The following is an 18,000-nucleotide window of genomic DNA, read 5'->3' on the forward strand; positions in this document are numbered from 1 at the left end:
CCCCTTAAATCAGCATCTAAAAAGCGGTCTGACCTCCGTGTCACTGGCTACTGTCTGCTGCTGCAATGTGAGATTGAGCTGTCCCCGCTGTCCCGCCTCCTGCTGACACTCCACCTGCAGAGGACGCAGCGGCAGCGACAACAACATTTTGAGCGCACAGCGACACTCGGTGAAACGGTTCCTTCGCTCGTGCCTGCCGTCACCTCCGTGATGGGGAAGGCCTGCTGCTGCGTGTCCTCACTGAGGCTGACCACAAAGAGGACCTCCGAGGTAAGCAGCAGACAGCCAGCATGCTCCTGGCCAGACCCGCTCACGATAGTCACCTCTAAGGCCATGTGCAGCTCTGGACGACCTAAAGACTGGAGCATTTTCCTGTGGCCGGAGAGGAGACGAAGCTAGTCATTTGACACTTGATAAGATGGAACAAAAACACGTTTCCACCGAGAGAATTACATCCACATCATACACACCACACAAAGTGCCCCAAATATACCCAACACACGCAAACAAGTGACGTGCCTGGATACGTCCTGTAATTTACATGTCTACAGTACGCGCGGCTCCTATTTTGCACGTTTTCAGCCGGACAGTACGTGTGAAGGAAGGCGAGTGTGTCTCGGACGCTCTGTTTACTTTGGAAGGCAGGTGCTCCAATTGCGCGGCAGATGTGAGAAGCAGCAGAAGGACGGTTTGTTTCTGTTCAGTGTAACTGGGCTCAAGCCATCTGACCCTTCAAGTGTCTGGGCTACCTGCAGTAGTAAAAATAATTGATGGACACCTGATGGAAACCAGTTTCAGTGCAAAAAGAAGAACGCCATGAGGGAGAATTCTCTCAGCATTCATTTATTTTTATCCCCCCCCCCCCCCCCCCCTCTACTAACGTTACATAGCACTAACCCCTCTGGTGTCCACATCTAAGGTGGAATGTTCCAAAGGAATATTGAATTTAAGATTTGCCATTTTCCATCACCGGCTGCTATTAAAAGTATGTGTTTCATAACCATGGAAACCAAACGACAAGAGGGGGAAAGCTCATTATAAAATGCAATCCAGTCTTCCCCTCTGGAGACTTGGGCCTCTAATAAACGTTGTTAATATTATAAGCATTCCACTGAGAGGAAATTCTGCAACGAAGGCCAAAATGTGATGCGGCGCTGCATCTCGGATCGGATTTCAATAACGAATAAGAAGCTGAAGGTAACCGCGCCCGCTCTGTACAACATGCAACCTCACTGATCGAGCGCCAAAGCATCTGGCGAAAAAGAGGAACGAGTCCCTCCTCCACGTGAAGGCATCTCTCTGGATCCACTCACAGCTCGCAACTTTGAGCTGGAGGCTTTGGCAGAGTGCTTACAAAAACCTTTTAACATGGCTTGATGAGAACAAGGGAGGGCAGGCTGGCTACCATGTGTGGAATCAAGGTCAAACAGACTTTTCGGGGAGTGGGGTGGTGTTAATGAACCCTTCAAGACAGCGAAAATGATGAGAGGTAAGTGGGAGAAAAGGAACGGACGATTCTGGAACGCATCCAACAAAAGCAAAGGCCCACATGTCCAACTTTAAAACGCGGGGCTTCAAGACCGTGAAGGAGGTTGTCTGCAGGAACAAGGCATGCCATTTTATTTTGGGGAGGGGGGGAATCCTACCAAACGTATTTAAGGTGGCTGTTGGGGGCGTCGGCGGATTTCTCCTCTGCTGGCAGGTAAAGTTGTTTAGGAAGCTGCCACAGTCCTGCTCCATGGAGGATCCCTGTTGGGAGACGCCAACAAAGCATGTCACATGTCATCTGCTAACATGGAGGCAAATCTACATTTTGGGGCAAAATACGCATTGAACAAACATCAAATGGAAACTACGACGTACGCAGGCATCCTTGGCATGGTCATCACTGTTAAGAGTATGAAATGGAAGTATATTTCTGTTATTACCAGTGGTTGATTTATTTTACATGTGTCTGACAGCTGAGATGTTATTAAAACCTGCCTGTACAGTCAATAAACATTTTATGATGCCGACAATTTGACTCTGGAACGGATTACTTCTCTTTCCATTATTTCCTATCGGCGAAAACACTTTTGTTTGAGGTTTCCTTTGTTTCCAGGGCAATACTACATCCTCTTTCACAGTCTGGTCTATACACGGGCTCGGAAACGGGACATGTTTGGCATGCGCATGTCCGAATGAGTTCATGTGCATGTGGTCGGTTTCCCTTCATCCCGCTCTCTCTGTCAGCAGAGTGGCAGCAGCGAGCCAGTGAAGTCATCAAGTGAAATCGAGCCACAAAGAACACAGAGCGCGCCATTAATGATGTCACTCCAGTGGTACTCTGCAGAGCTGAGTGGGTGTTTCTACGCAGCACTTTGATAGAACACAATGAAGCGACAGAATGATGACACAAATCAATCTCCAGCTAATGCCAACACAATGCAATAATGTTTGTGTTTGGCTCAGAGGGTCAGCCAAAGAGTGCCAGGCTGACTCAGGGAGCTATCGCTCCAATTAGGAGCGGTTCACCACATTACTGTGCAGTGGCAATAACCTGTGAGTTGACAAAACACACCACCCGCTTACTCCGCAACTGTGCCCCCTAGTGGCTTAACTCCACTGGCTCAAACAGCCAAAAGGGGGATGTTTTGGGCTATCAGTAGCGCCACCCGGTGACATACAAGGCTGCATGAACACACTTGATACACATTCAGTGTATGTATTCAATCATCAGTGGCTATGTTAACGTGGACACATTTATTTGGATTAAAAGCCTGATCGGAATAAAAATGCTTCATGTACACACCCCTTTTGGAATATTCTGACCCGATCAAGCCTAATAGGATCAATATTTTATTCAGAAAGAGAGGGCTGGTTTATGTCGATTGATAATCCACGCATGAGAACATTTACTCCGAAATTTCGGAACAAACCGTCTTCACCGTGCATGTCTGTGCGTCAATATAGGCGTTTATGTTATTCCCGGAAGTGAGTAGAAGCAAAGTGAGCAAAAGGAATGGCGGGCGCAAGACTGAACTGGTACATTTGCAGCTCCATTAGGAAGTGTTAACTTGACGTAACAGCGGCAATGGGAAAAATCCACAAGTTTTTATCTATCTCAGGAGGCGGCCATTTTGCCACTTTCTGTCGATGAAAATGACATCATAGGTGCTCAGGGCTCAGGTAACAACCAATCATGGCTCAGCTTCACAAAACAGGTGAGTCACGATTGCTAGTTACCTGAGCAACTGACCGCCCCGAGATAGATAAAAACCTGTGGATTTTGCTGCTTACCTCGTATTCCACAAATGCGATAGTAAATCACAATGCCATGTTTAGGCTAGTGGAGGCACATACAACATATTCTTGTCAAGAACATTTTTGGTTTGACTTACACTTAGACAGATTACTTTAGGGTTTGCATTAATTCTTCATTCATTGTTTAAATATGCTGCTAATATTAAAAAAACAACAACAACAAGAACAAAAAAAAAATAACAACTTGTGGCAGAGTATCAAGGGGCCTAAGAATACTCCAGCTCTGTGAAAATGGCAGAAAAATCCCATTCAAAATGTTCCTCTCGCTATTGTGGCAGTGGCAATAGAGTGACAAAGAGGTGGCCTTGGCCTTGTTACTTTGAACCGTGTTTTGGGGCTGTTAATTTAGTCTTTTGATTCTTCCATGTGCCTTGTATGCCTTTTGAAAGTAAATTATGTTTTTTGGGCACTCCCGCCTTGGCACCAAAGCTTCCCTGCTCTTAGGTCCCAACCATGGCAAACCATGTCATAATCTATCCTCAGATGCTGGATGTCCTAAAGTTTTGGGGGGATTTGGAACAACATTTTCCAACAGGAAATAATGGGGTCAAACTGTCTCTACCATAAAACCTTTATTCGGAGCACAGGCAGTTTTTAGGTAAAATCGTTAACGCTTAAAAATATTTTAACCACGGTGAATGAAAGCGGAGAAACAATCCAACAGTCTTAATGATTTAGTATGAAAGTGATCCACGTCAGGTATAAGAGGCGTTAAAAAAGTGTTGAGTTAAAGCCTTATTTTAAATTGAATGTGAGTCTCCTTATTTCACATAACTTTAAACACCTTGTTGAGTCCAGTCACTACCTTTTATTCTTTTTTAAATAAATGCTGCAAAATAGCCAGAAAAAGTCTGTTGGCACACAATTACAGGTAATCCTTCGATGTATGTTGAACAGAACTCATAAACTTAGCTTTCATGTGAGACCATCCATGACAATTAAGTTTTGTGTGACTGTGAAACACCATGACAAAAATGACCTCATTTTAAAAAAAGCAAATACTAGTAAGATCAACTTTGAACGCACCATATCCAGTCTGGGACACCAGTTCAGCTGCTCCTCCAATAGGCTTGGTGAAAACCCCCACAATTCCCTTCCCCATGCCAGAGATGACGCCTTTGGCTTTGCAACCAGCTGTGCTCTGCATCTCCCAGTTCCTTTGGAAATTCTGCATTGGCTGGTCCACGATGCCCGCTATTGCTCCTGGAACAGAAACAAAGAGGATTTCGTTTTACTACTTTGTAAAATTCATCCATTTTCTATACGGCTTGTCCTAATTAGAGTGAGCTGCAGCCTATCCCAGCAGGCTTTGGACAAGAGGCAAGGCATAGCCTTGCCAAAAATGTTCTTTACAAGAACATGTTCTATGCAGCCTCACTACTCGAAACTCTGCATTCTGATTAGATTATATTTGTGGAGTTAAGCAGTAAATTCCAGCCGTTTTTGTTCATCTCAGGGGGCGGCCATTTTGCCAATTGCTGTTGACTGAAAATGACATCCCAGTCGTTCAGGGCTCAGCTTTAGAAAACAGGTGAACAGGTAGAACAGGTCACAAGTTCGAAATTTGTCGAAAGATACAAAAATGGCCCGAAAAGGGGTCAACACTTCCCAAATTTGTGGTCGACAAACCCCCTTCATAAACTGTTGTATTTTTAAGGTCATTCTTCAAATACAAATGTTCATATTTATTGTATATTTTTCTCTGCTTCTGCCAAATATGAAATTGGTTGACTCAAAGACATTTTTTGGGCTAAGAGTTTTGCCAGGTCTCTTGAGATGTTATTTTGACCAGCCACGATGGCTCATATTTTCCGTTGCTTCCAGCGCTTATTTCATGAACTTGATCAACAACAAATGTCTTCTGACTGTGATGTATTTGTTACTTTATGATGTATATTAACAACCAATGGAGTGCTTGTTAATTCTCAATGTTTTTTCTATGCATATGGCACCTATTATAAAAATCACATATAGCAATAATAATTATTTGTATCTTATTTGCTGTATTTTACTCCATTCCCATTACTTTACTAAAAGTAGGCTTTCAGAATATTTTCTGTTGAAAATGAATAACTGTATCTTTCAAATGCTGATGATTTCTTTTTTCATATATTTTTTCGCGTAGTGACTCGACTTGTTCAGCTAATTAGAAATCGTTGTATCTGTTTCTGTGTTTAGCAAGCTTTCCGATGCAGACAGTAAACGCAAGCTTTTATTCACAATTAACGCCTTTTGTAGCAGCGGGAGATCTTAACCACTGTAAGCTCAGAATTGTTCTCCCTAACGTACAGACAGTATTTTTGCCACAAAAAAAAAAAAAGAAAAAGTTTTTCTGATACTAATGGAGGATTGGTTAAAAAAACAACCAAAAACTACAGATAGACACATTCGCAAATGCAGAGCCATGAATACTGTATGTGGGCATTCACATGTACGATCTATATCCTCGCTTACCTAACAAACTAATGCCAAGTCGTGACAGCCCCTGCCGGAGTCCGTCCCCCAGACTCTCTGGTAGCTGCCGTCTCCACTCCTCTTGCCTGGTGTAGTGCTCCTCATCCAGAGACAGACGGTCCATGTTTCTGGCCAGACTGGTTGCCAAGTTGGTGATGGATGTCAGGGTGCCTGCATGGGCACAGATGGACACATTTTAAATGATGACGACATTTTCGATGAAAATAAAACCTTCCTGAACATCGGCGTTACCTTTTGAGATGTGCTTGACGAATGAAGTGGTTCCTCTGGAGACGCCAGTGACAAAGGCACCAGGTCCGCGAGTCAGGCCCTCGTACGGCAAGCGGAAGAAATCAGACACGCCATTACCGATGCTGCGCACCAGGCTGGCAGGGCTGCCCAGGATCTCCAAAGACCCCACAACCCAGCCTAACACACACGAACAAACGCAGACATGGGCATATTGTGAAGCCAAACGTATGCTGGGTAATAGCATTTGAATTTTGTTACATTGATGCAGGATGGATGAATTCCTAATATATTATGTCCAGGAAACTGGCGACTACACAATGTCGGCAGATGTAGTGAGACATTACTCTCAAGCAATCAATTAATCAATCAGTCGGGCTACAACTATTAGGCTGGATTTGCACTGCAGTTCTCAAGTTGCTCAGTTCTAATTTCATGAGTATATTTACATGTGGGTTACATTTTCCAAAAGTCTTACAACGCAACAGAGAACAAATACTTCATTAATTAAAATGTTCATATCTCTGCACTTTTCTTTGTTATTTCCTGTAAGGCTGTTTACATTCCCGAAATACATGAAAAACAAAATATTGCAAAAGACAAATAATAAACATGGTACATGCCATTTATTTGGCTTGGGCAAAAGCTTTTGCTGCAGTTTCTATTTTTGGGGGGGGGGGGCGGGGGGGGGGGGGGCTTACGCGTGTACTGTATGTGTTGTTTGAGCAGATGCTGGCGTGTGCAGCATGTCCTCAATTGGTGTATTTTAATGATGTCAAGCACACATTGCAGGTGCTGCACTCGCCCTGGCAGATATTTGATAGGCATCTGAATTTAACAATACATTTGAATTACTAACCTGTCAAAACACTCAAGGGAACTACTGAAATGGTTAAAATTGAACATATAAAACACAAAATATCTAAACGAAAACAATCTACAATACAAAAGCATAAATTGAAATAAACCAGATAAAAAGATGAGTTTAAAGGTGTGATTTGAAAACGGTCACAAATATGTTCTTCTGGAATGAACAGACACAAATTCCCACAAACCCACTCCACTATGCTGTAGAAACATTTCCCCAAAGAGATGTTATACAGTAGCCCTACCAAATTATATTTTCTTCCATACTCAGTTACTGAAAGTGTAATGACCTGATGTCCCAATATTTTATCCCAAACAGAAGTGTAAAATGTGATCTTAGTGGAAGCCACAATGGTTTTATGAGTGAGAAAATAAATCAGCAGCACCTGCTCACAAAGAAGCCTCCAGAGTGTTTGAACAGTTTCTTGCCAAACGCACTTTATAGCATGAGTCTCTCTCGACAAATGTTTGACATCATGATTTTATATTCAACGGTTGCACACACACACACGCCTGCGTGAAATGATGAAGTATCCCAGCTGTATTTATTGCCTCTTGCTATCTCCCCTAACACGCTCATTTGAGGACTTCTCTTCTGTATTCAGAGCTCAGTGACAATCACACACTGCCTAATGTGTTGTGAAGTACAAATTGACATTTGTTGCCCACTTTCATGTACTTCTCGGGTAATGGTGTTCAGTCAGAGGCTTCAAGGTCCATATTGTTTTACATTGTCCCTCGCAGTAGATTTAGTGAAGCGCTCAGCCCAGACAGGAGCAACAATTTGCAGTGCTCTTACACACTTATACAGTGGGCACAAGACGTTTACCTACCCCTCTTCAAATGCCAGGTTTTTATGGAGCAAAAAATTCCAGGAGAAGTCATTTCAAATTTGTTCCCTGTGCAACTCAATTAAAAAAAAAACAAAATACACTATATTGGCAAAAGTATTGGCTGACCTGCCTTGACTCACATATGATTTTAAGTGACATCCCATTCCTAATCCAGAGGGTTCCATATAACGTCGGTCCACCCTTTGCAGCTATAACAGCTTCAACTCTTCTGTCCGCAAGGTTCGGGAGTGTGTTTATGGGAATTTTTGGCCATTCTTCCAGAAGCACATTGGGGAGGTCACACACTGAAGTTGGATGAGAAAGCCTGACTCTCAAGTCTCCGGCCCAAGTCATTCCACAGGTGTTCTATGGCGTTGAGGTCAGGACTCTGTGCAGGCCAGTCAAGTTCATCCACACCAGACGTTGGTATGCTGAACGATTTTGGACAATTTCATGCTGGGAAGAATTTGGAGCTGGCCGCTTCCTCTTCCAACATGACTGTCCACCGGTGCACAAAGCAAGGTTGATAGAAACATGGATGACATGATGAGTCTGGTGTGGGTGAACGGCTGTCTGCCTCTTGGCAGCCTCCCTGACCAGTTTTACGGGAAGAAAACTTTTCAGCAATTTTGGAAGGATTTTCAGTTCTGTGGAAGCTCTCTGCAGAGAGCTGCGGCATGGCTTGTGCCGTAAGATATGACTGCAATAGTGTCCGAAAAAGGATTTGAGGACATATGAAATGTATTTGGGGTGAATCAGAGGCACTTTAAATGCTGGCAGGTGTATATGTTTGAATGTGATTGGTTAATTCTGAACACAGCCACATCCAGAATATCACACTTGTAAGAGGGTTACACACTTGTGCAATCACATTATCTCAGTAGTTGATTTCCCCACGCAAAAAAAAAAATGTATACATTTTTTAATTGAATTCTACAGGTCAGTCCTCTAACAATGGTGGACAAAAAATAGATCACAAAAACCTGGCAAATTGACCCGTGACACGTAGATTTAACTACTTGCAATATACACACACAAACACACACACACAGACTGGACATATGGATAAGCATGTGCACGATATCCATATGCCTTCACTGTGCGTGTGTTTAAATGTAGTATTGTACATCCTGAAGCTAATCAGTCCCAGAATCCAATGGTTGCCCAACCAAATGATGACTCAGGAAGTGGAGAACATGGCGAGGTGTTGAAATACAAGCAGAAATGAGGACTGTGATGAAACACAGCGGAAAAGGAAGAACCCAGCCAGAACAATAATTTCTGATGTGGAAATGATGGGTTAAATCAGACCACATGTGGAGGCTTGGGCTAGACAGGACAAGAGCACGGGCCAGAGGCTTTATACAGTAAAGCCTGATAGCCAGATTTCTCCATGGTGACTGCTCAGATTAACCATAATGTATCGCAAGTAATCTGTCAAACATTAGGAGGCCTTTGCCAGGCATAAGAGGATTCAGATTTTGCTTCCTTTCTTATCCTCTAGCGAAGACAGGTTAAACTCAAGGCCCGCGCGCCACATTTAGCCCGACTTCATATTATGTCTGCAAGATCATTTTAGGTGTTTATTATTAGAACTGAACTTGTAATGCAATTGCAACCACCCATTTTATCCACTGATTGTCCTCATTAGGGTCACGGGTGATCTGGAGCCTAATGCCATGCATCTGACTCTGGCGAAAGGTAGGCTACACCCAGGACTAGTCGCCAGTCAGTCGCAGGGAACATCATAGACAAACAAATTGCACAATCCCATTTACGCAATTTAGTTTTCAATTAAACCAAAAGCTACTCTTTTGGAATGTGGAAGGAAGCCAAGAGTACCAGCTCACCTGTTTTCTGAAGCTGAGCCATGATTGGTTGTTATCCGAGCCCTGAGCAACTGTGATTTTATTTTCAGTCGACAAAAGTGACAAAATGCCAGCCCCCTGAGGTGGCTAAAAAGGGGTGGATTAACTCTTATTCCACAAACGCAATATTAATCAGAATGTCTAGTGGGCCTGCACAGAACCTATTCTTGAAAAAAAAAAAAAAAGTTTGGGTTGACTTCCCCTTTCACTGGTCGAGGAAGGATCTGTGTGTCCTCCCAAACCCTCACCGTCCCTGGCGCAGGTGGCAGCTTCTGGGTGATTAAATCCATAATGTGAGCGGATTCTGCGCTCGTAAATTAAACCACTGAGACACTGGACCAAAGCAGCACTCTGTTAGTCACGCGCACAAGGCAGGGAATTAATTCCAGAACTGTTCATGCGTGTGTAGCTCGTGAATGAGCACCATGTCTGCTGCAATTCCTGATCCACTTGTTCTCCAAAGTGTATTTTGTGCCATCAAAAGACCATCCGGCACTGCATCTTTTATGTCAAAAGTGGGTTCTCACTTGGTAGACTTATTTCATACTATTGGCTGGAAATGAGATGGCGTCATTCTTTCAGGATTAACGCTACAGATGTATCATAGCTGTATTTGTATATCATTGTGCAGTCTTGTCCAACATTTACACACATGACTGTTATCTAGTTACGTGACTAATACATTATTTTTAAATTAGTTTTATTTAAAAGATATTAGTTGTACATCAAAAATAAGGAAGTTATGAAATTAATTGGACAAAATATGAACTTTTTCCTGCTGCAAATGAGTACATACTGTATATGAAGTATCCCTTTAAATAAATAATAATAATGGCAGCTGCAAACGCAACACAACTACAGTGCTACGTACCGGCTCTGAAGAGGGTCCCAGCAGCATAATGCATAGCCAGAGCGTGGACCAGCTGTCTGGCTGTAGTGCAGATCGGCCCTCTCTCAAACAGGGAGAAGGCTAGAGGAGTGTGGTCTGAAGCAATGTAGAGCTTGAGGGATGCATGGATGCTGACCAGCAGGTTGATTGGCTGAATAGTCAGCCTCTGCAGGCGCACAGGCTGCACCAGCGCCTGTATTGTTTGAAGTACCTACAGGACATTTACACAGTACAACATTATTGCATATTAGCTAAGATTGTCTCAGCTCATTCCAACTCTACTGTTAGAATGTACGCACCTGCTCAGGGAGGATGGGAGCTGATCCAGACTCGACTCGGCACTTCTGAGGCTTCACTGAGGCAATAGCGGAGTCAGGGATGAAGGTGTGGAACAGGGTTTTAACATAGTAGACAAATGTATCTTCAAGGTACACTCTAGCGGGCTGCACTTGGAAGTTGACCTGTGGAGGACACAACAAGCAAAAGAAGTTCGGAGACTATGAATTGTAAACTTCAGAGTGAATAAAGCAAACTACACACACGGATTTTTAAAATGTGAGAAACCCCATTTAGGATAAAACAAAAATCACCGTGTGTGTTCTTACTGCTCTTAATGTGTGGTGAAATCAAGACGACCAATACATCACACCACACACATGATGATGTTTGTTGTAGTACCACTGACTGACCTGTTAGAAGAAGCATGGTGCCATTGGGCATCCAGACCGATGGAAAAAAAAAAAAGGAGAAGAAATAGAAGACGCTAGACTTTCTGGAAAGTACCGTGTGGTTACAAATTCTTCTCGTCATATTTATTGTGCTGAATTACCGGTGCTTATGTGACAAACACTAAACACAGCCAGTTGCTCCTTTCTTCGTGTCATTCAAGTCGCTTCCTAATTGGCTAGCATTGCCTTTCATGTCACACCCAGAGGCGTCCGTGGCACGGCCTACCTTGGAAATTTAAACAGGTATAATGTTTACAAGTTTGTCGAGTAGCTCAGGATCATCTTTTAGAGACTTCCAACAATCGGGCCTTTGATGACTTTGATCGCAACGGAGGAAAAACGCTCAAATTTGGCCCAGTTGTTGGTTTGTATGCAAAGTAAACTCCTTCTATTGCTGGAGGATAAGAACTGAACAGCAAAAATCTGCCAGTAACTGACACGCACCCAAAATGGTTTGTAATAATTGTACTGATGCCACAAGATGGCCGCAAAGCAGTTTTTTCTAGTAGACAAGGCTATGACCTGACTAAATAGAGCTCCTCTCCTCAGTTCAACAGAGTTGCTTGGCACCAAGAGGCCACCAGATGGAAGCAAACCAAACTTTTGATATTAGACATGGCTTTGGCCTGAGCACAAAAACAGCGAAGACAATTTTCTCCCAGCAAATACCAAAGGATAGCCACCCCCACCCGTAAAAAAAAAAAAAGAATTCGCAAATGCCAAACTGTGAATATGCAGGTGTTCACTGTACCCTGCACTAGCACATGATTTCACAAGACTTTGATAACTGAATCCAACCTCGTCCAGAGTGCATCTGTCCGCAGCCAGGATCAGCTTCAGCTGGAGGAAACAAGAACGTTTAAACTCCTCCAGGAGTTCAGGAGTCTCAGTGGGAATATCGTGGTTACTCCACTGATTCCCGTGCTCGGCCACAACTCTCTGCTCCTGGCACAGCAGCACGGGGAAGTGGAAGCTCGCACGGTTGTACAGCTGGTTGTCCACTTGCAGGCACAAGCAGTAAAGCTCGATCAGCGAGGTGTCGGGCAGCAGAGTAAAAATGGATTCCGTAGCTGCTCCAGGCTCGAGGGTCGCGGCCCCGGGGGCCAGGGAGGTAGATGCGGGGGCCAGTCTGAGGAAGAGGTTGGTCAGTGTGAGTCTCAGCAGCTCCACAGAACCTGAGGGGCTGGTGATGTCATCACTCAACACTACGCTGGCCTCGCTCAGAAGGAGGGTTAAGGACAGCTTGGTCGACCTGAAAAAAAAGGAGTGTGACAATGAATTCACATTCTCCATCTCAAACACAGATTAATGAAAGCATTAAGATGTTTATAGAGAATAATGGAAGTGACTTTCCTACCAACAGAGCATAATAACAAACACTGTCTGAGGTCACTTGCTTACATTAACCTGATATTTAATCACATAGATCTCCTGCTATTCAAACTTTAATGATGTTTAGTGTTGATGTAATGGAATAAAGCTGTAAGAGCCATGTCCTGAAACACATTGCCCTCCTGTGGTGGACAAAAATGGAACTTTGCATGTCACATCTATTCATGATTTCTGCATAGGAACTGCAAATCGAGGGTACCAGGATGTTTTGGGGCCATATAAATACACTAGTTGAAAGAAACACCACCAAGCAAGCGTCTCATGCATACATACCTGCTGTGTTGGTTGATTAGCGAATCTACACCGCCCTCTGGTGACAGAGAAAGAACCAAGGTTCCTCTCTCATAACCCACATCAATGTAGAGACAACCAAAACCTGGCAGGAACACCACCTGAGTAACAATTACAAAAGACAACAAATAGTTAATAGCGAAACTATTCCGTGTTCAGCATAAAAATTAAGAAAACAAACACATTTCTACCTATGTAAAGAACTATCAGATTCATCGCTAGCCCCAACATTCTTCTCACTGTGTGTGAGATGTGCGCTCGAACATGCATGTGTCAGATTTTAACCTCCATCACTCCCAGATCAACATGATCAACTCCTCATGTGGCAAAACGAAGATCCCACTGAACACTTCACTCAGCAGTCATAACAAGGCTGAACTTTGACCTCTCACCCCTACCACAGAGGTCAGATGAGAACCTCACAGTAACCAGAGATGTGCGGCCTCAGCCTCAACCCCAACCTGTGGCTGGCTAGACACAACACTAAACATTACGCACTTTGCCAGTTACCCTATTCCCTGACCATCTGATCAGATTGCTCAGACTAACTTTAAAACGTTTGAATTGTTATTGCATGTAACATACTCTTGTACTGTATAATGAGTGTGTGTTCTACCCAAACATGGGGTTAAAGGGAAGTGAAAACATCATACTCTGACCAGGGCACAACATTATGACCACTTGCATAGATAAAGAAAGTAATGCCGAGAGTAATTGGATCGACACTCTCGGAGAGGTATTCATTAAACAATGTGTTCATCATTGTGGGTGTCGTTGACAGTGGTGTGGAGCTTTACTGCATCATATCGAGTCTGTCGTGTCTAAAGTTTTGGTTGGATGAGTCACGTTAAATTATTCGGCTCTCAATATGATGCAGTACAGTTCTACATGTGCACACTAGAAAGGAAAAAAAATGAACATATTGTTAAGATAATCTCTCTCTAAAAGTGCCAATCAAAACTCAAATAAATAGCTCTGTAACACATATTTCTGTACATGCGTGACTTATTGCGACACAACTCCATAAATCTACTAGAAAAGAAAAATAATTTGGTAACTGTGCGAGTGATGACCTCCACCTCCAAAGGAATATTTTTACCTGAGTACCATGGCTATTGATGTCAATAGGCTCGGTCCAGTCTGTGCTGCCAACATCTGCTGTGGTTTTTAGCAACAATGTGGGCAGTGCTTCTCTCTGCCTGCAGTCGGGGAAACTAGAAAAGTGATGGTAGAGCTCATGGTGCACGGAGCTATTTGCAGGAAGACGACAACAGTACACCTCGGTCCGTGGAGTTTCTGTAAGCGATTCAGTTCAAATATTTAGTAATATCTCAGCAATTCAAAGAGGGAGGGGGGGGGGGGGGGGATCACATAGTCTTTCCTTCTCACCTTTGATGTTTTCCTTAAGCAAAAGTTGGATAGGACATTTGTTGTGAACCAGCATGGGAGGGCAAGGATCCTCATTTAGAGTAATGTATGTGACTCCAAGGTGCTCCTGGTACGTCAAGACGATGGGCCTGGAAAATATAAATATAAATAAGCAAATCCATGATAAACATTATAAACAGTAGCCACACAAAACCGATTTGTGAAGCATTCATCGACAGAGCTCCAAAAGAAGGGAGACTAACAAGTCTTAAGAAACGGTAAAATTCATTGGAAAACATGGGACATGCTAAGATGGATCAAGACAAGCTCAGGAACTGAAAGTGGGAATGCAGAGGGAGTTGCCTCCTTTGTTTCATTACTGTTGCTTAGCAAGCCAACAACTGCTCAGCTCCTCCTTCTTTCTTTTAGTCCTGTGCCAGCTTGGTCCAGTACCCTGCTCTAAATTGACTGTTGCTGCCACAGAGTCTGTGATACAGTTAACCCACCTGCTGATGGGGCCACCCCCAGAGCTTGTTTCACCAGGAACCGACAAGCTCTGCCTAAGGAAGTCTGGTCGGATGAGTGCGGGCAGGCTCCATGCTGTAGCCGCCCCATGTCTGGCATCAGGCCTTGATAATGAGCTGAAAAGCATGCATTTCACTGGCAAGGGGAATTCCACTTTTGCCTGATTGCTGGTTGGAAGATGATCCCAGCATGGCAGAGAGCAGGGTTTGGTCTGAGATGACGGTTCAGCTGGAGCCAGGTTGAATGCCGGAGTCTCTGGTATGTCACAGGCCTGTGCAAAGTACACACCGTATCAAAAACCTGAACTGCATTTGTCTTCACAATCAAAGCCAATGCAACACAAGTTGCATAGAAAAGTTGAGAAACATGGAAAAAGAAACTGAGGACTGGAAGAGAATACTGTGCACGAGGTATAGATGGTGGGAAAAAAAGATATGGGCGAATGCACTGTACATGCTCAAAGCGCATTATTATTCTATTATTTATTGTATTTACTTTTTCCAACTGTGCTTTGTGTTACTTGGGTAGCTGAGAAGCCACTGAGATAGGATCTCAAGAGATGAGGAACAGACAATACTGTTCTGTAATGCTTTCAACATTTGCACCCACTTGGTTGTTGTTCAAGGCATTTGCTTTTAGGACTTCAGTATGTACTTTAGTGGCAACTGGCACACTTTGGCATTTTTCTTTAGGGAGATCTGAAAGCTTGAAAAATGACATCATTACATTGTTGCTCTTTTTTGGGGGACAAGCAGCAGATGAAAGCGAGAAAGCAAACCTGCATCCAATTCTGGATGTTAGTCTAATACCTCGCTAAGTGCCATTGACTCAGAGTGAGAACAGTGGAAGGAGAGAGGGGGAGCAAAATGATTGGATGGAAAATGGCTTGCTGTGTCCTTCTAATCCATTTGTGTGGTCGTGACTGGGTGTGTTTGAGTCATGTGCACAGTGTATTTACAGTACGTGTGAAACTGGAGCAGGACAGGGCAGACGTAACCCATTACGGACTAAAGCGCCTGTCTCAACAGCTCCCCAAAACCTAAGGTCGCCTTTGGAATTACCCTTGAAAACCTGAACTTCTCCCAGAAATTCAACACTTACTAAATGATTAATATCTTAGCCCCTGTAGCAGACAGACACATAATTCCAAAATAATTAAAGAGCTTGGACATGTGGCTTTCGCACAGGCAGAATTCATTATTATTTACTGTTTCAATCAAAGACGTAAAAATAACGTGTCAGTGCAAAAGAGAAGCACTATTTTAATTTTTTTTCAAATCGAGTGGTAATTACCATCCTCTAGTCTGTTACAAAGACGTCAATATCGTCATTGTCTACAAACCATATCTTCTCACGTTCGACTGGTTCCATTGGCCGTGCGCGTCTATATAGCACTGCCGTTACTTATCAGAGCTCCCGGCGATCGACGGTGTCCGCCATTAGCCTACCTACGGCTCGAAAAAATTCCACAACATCCTCCGCGGTCTCGCGACACCGTCACGTGTATATTCTGATGCATTGAATTGGCTAAGAGACAGAGAATTGGATTACAAAAAGACACCGACGTATCCGCTCTCCCAGCTTTGAAGGTAGAATGACGCCACAGTGCTCTAATGGTAGAAACGCGGTTATGCGCTCCCGTCCTTGATGGGTTAAATCGGTGCCTTGCACTAGAAAACACATTTTGGGCTTTGTTCTTACATTAAAGCATTGTTATGTGTATGGACTTGTCATTTTTTCACCACAAAATGCGCTTCGATCACGCTGTTTTCAGTGTGTGGGCTTTCTATTTGGAACATGTAATTTACTGTATTGAGGCACAGAAATGCACTTATCATTCACCATTCAAGCGTATTACCTGGTTATCACTTCCCAGCCTGTGGTCAGTCAGCAAAGGCCTGTAGTGAATTGTGTAAGGAGTGCTGTTGACAAGGATTGTTCTGTCCTCTATCTGAAGAATCTGGATGCCATGTTTTACAGTAGATGATACACAGAACTGACACAGCTATGGATGACATGACAGACACAGACAAATATTAACCATAAAATGCTTCATAAATCGAAACATTTATTTTCTTGCTTTATCCTACTCTTGCACTAAAAGAACATCTGTTTTTATGCTGGGACAACACTTAAAAGCCTTCACATTAATTGTCGGATATCAATATGTTAATCGCAAAGGTGAAACTTCCAGTTGTATAGAACTGCACTGCATGACGTTGACAGTTCTAATACGGTCCCTGTATTTTGTTGGCCTAATTTACCTACAATGTAACACATTTAAAAAACAATATCAAAAAAAGCAATTTAACTATAATGTAACACATTTAATAAAACAATATTACACAAGGTCTGTTATATTACCCAGCTACGATTTTCAAGGTATTTTCCCAATTGTCAATAAACTGCATATAGGTGTACCTAATCAAGGGTCTGGTAAATGTATTTTCTATTTACCCTTTCAGGTTTATCATTCATGCATGTTATTTGCCAAAGACTTTCAACATTACAAATGAACAGCTACAAAAACATGCTTTGTTTGAGTTTTTCCAATTCATATACTCATGTTGGTATGCTAGCCAATTTTGGTGAATCATGTCCCTAACCTTCTGTCTGCCAGGGACGGCTCCAAGGGTGATGTTTGCCTCTACAAATCCTTCCTCATCCAAGGTTACAACCTCTGAATCTGTGCCCTCCTTCCATCGAGGTGAGGTTAGATCATGGATGAGTTTCATGGCCGTAGACTTGTGGACAGTGTTTGTTTGAGCCCAGTAGACGCCAATTTGGAAAGCTTCCTATAGCAGAGGCACAAAGGACAATGTGTAATGAAGAGGGATGCTAATCCATTTCGACTAAAAACTGCATGCTGTGGATGCTTCTGTACCTTGAAGTTGGGTGGTACTATGACCTTTCCAGCTGGTATCTGAAGCACAATGGTTTCTCCCTCGAAAAGCCACAGATCCCACTGGGAGTGATTTGCTAACAGGGCCCAGGGAAGCAACTCCACCAGCAGGGTGCTCAGGCCCAATTTCCAGCACGATAACTTTACCTGCATGGGACTGTCCCACTGGGCAAGGGGCTCCAGAGCTGACCTGTTAGACGCAGTTGTGGAAGTAATGCATTTGAATTCGCTCCAGCCACATAAATTTCATTTTAGTACTGTAGCTAATGAGTACCGTAGTTATACGGGACTCAATAAACAGAAGCAGACAGTGATCCGGGAACACAGGAAC

At 43.4% G+C, this 18,000-nt stretch overlaps 1 protein-coding gene across 4 annotated transcripts in view; it reads right to left on the reverse strand.

Annotated features, from left to right (window-relative positions):
• The window catches only part of vps13b (vacuolar protein sorting 13 homolog B), a 333,295-nt gene that overhangs the window by 1,874 nt on the left and 313,421 nt on the right, over positions 1–18,000 (reverse strand). For all 4 annotated transcript variants that reach the window (XM_086037277.1, XM_086037279.1, XM_086037278.1 and 1 more), the window contains 16 exons: positions 17,652–17,859; positions 17,374–17,562; positions 16,626–16,772; positions 14,749–15,038; positions 14,264–14,391; positions 13,974–14,170; positions 12,857–12,975; positions 11,990–12,443; positions 10,763–10,924; positions 10,446–10,674; positions 6,010–6,186; positions 5,758–5,928; positions 4,330–4,506; positions 1,647–1,749; positions 204–372; positions 34–114 (listed from right to left, as the gene is read on the reverse strand). In XM_086037277.1, coding sequence (XP_085893403.1) covers positions 34–114; positions 204–372; positions 1,647–1,749; positions 4,330–4,506; positions 5,758–5,928; positions 6,010–6,186; positions 10,446–10,674; positions 10,763–10,924; positions 11,990–12,443; positions 12,857–12,975; positions 13,974–14,170; positions 14,264–14,391; positions 14,749–15,038; positions 16,626–16,772; positions 17,374–17,562; positions 17,652–17,859 — 3,001 coding nt within the window. The remainder of the gene's footprint in view (positions 1–33; positions 115–203; positions 373–1,646; positions 1,750–4,329; positions 4,507–5,757; positions 5,929–6,009; positions 6,187–10,445; positions 10,675–10,762; positions 10,925–11,989; positions 12,444–12,856; positions 12,976–13,973; positions 14,171–14,263; positions 14,392–14,748; positions 15,039–16,625; positions 16,773–17,373; positions 17,563–17,651; positions 17,860–18,000) is intronic.

The sequence above is a fragment of the Filicampus tigris genome, chromosome 8 (assembly GCF_054856515.1).
Source record: "Filicampus tigris isolate MCC_2025a chromosome 8, RoL_Ftig_1.0, whole genome shotgun sequence".
Taxonomy (NCBI): Eukaryota; Metazoa; Chordata; class Actinopteri; order Syngnathiformes; family Syngnathidae; genus Filicampus; species Filicampus tigris.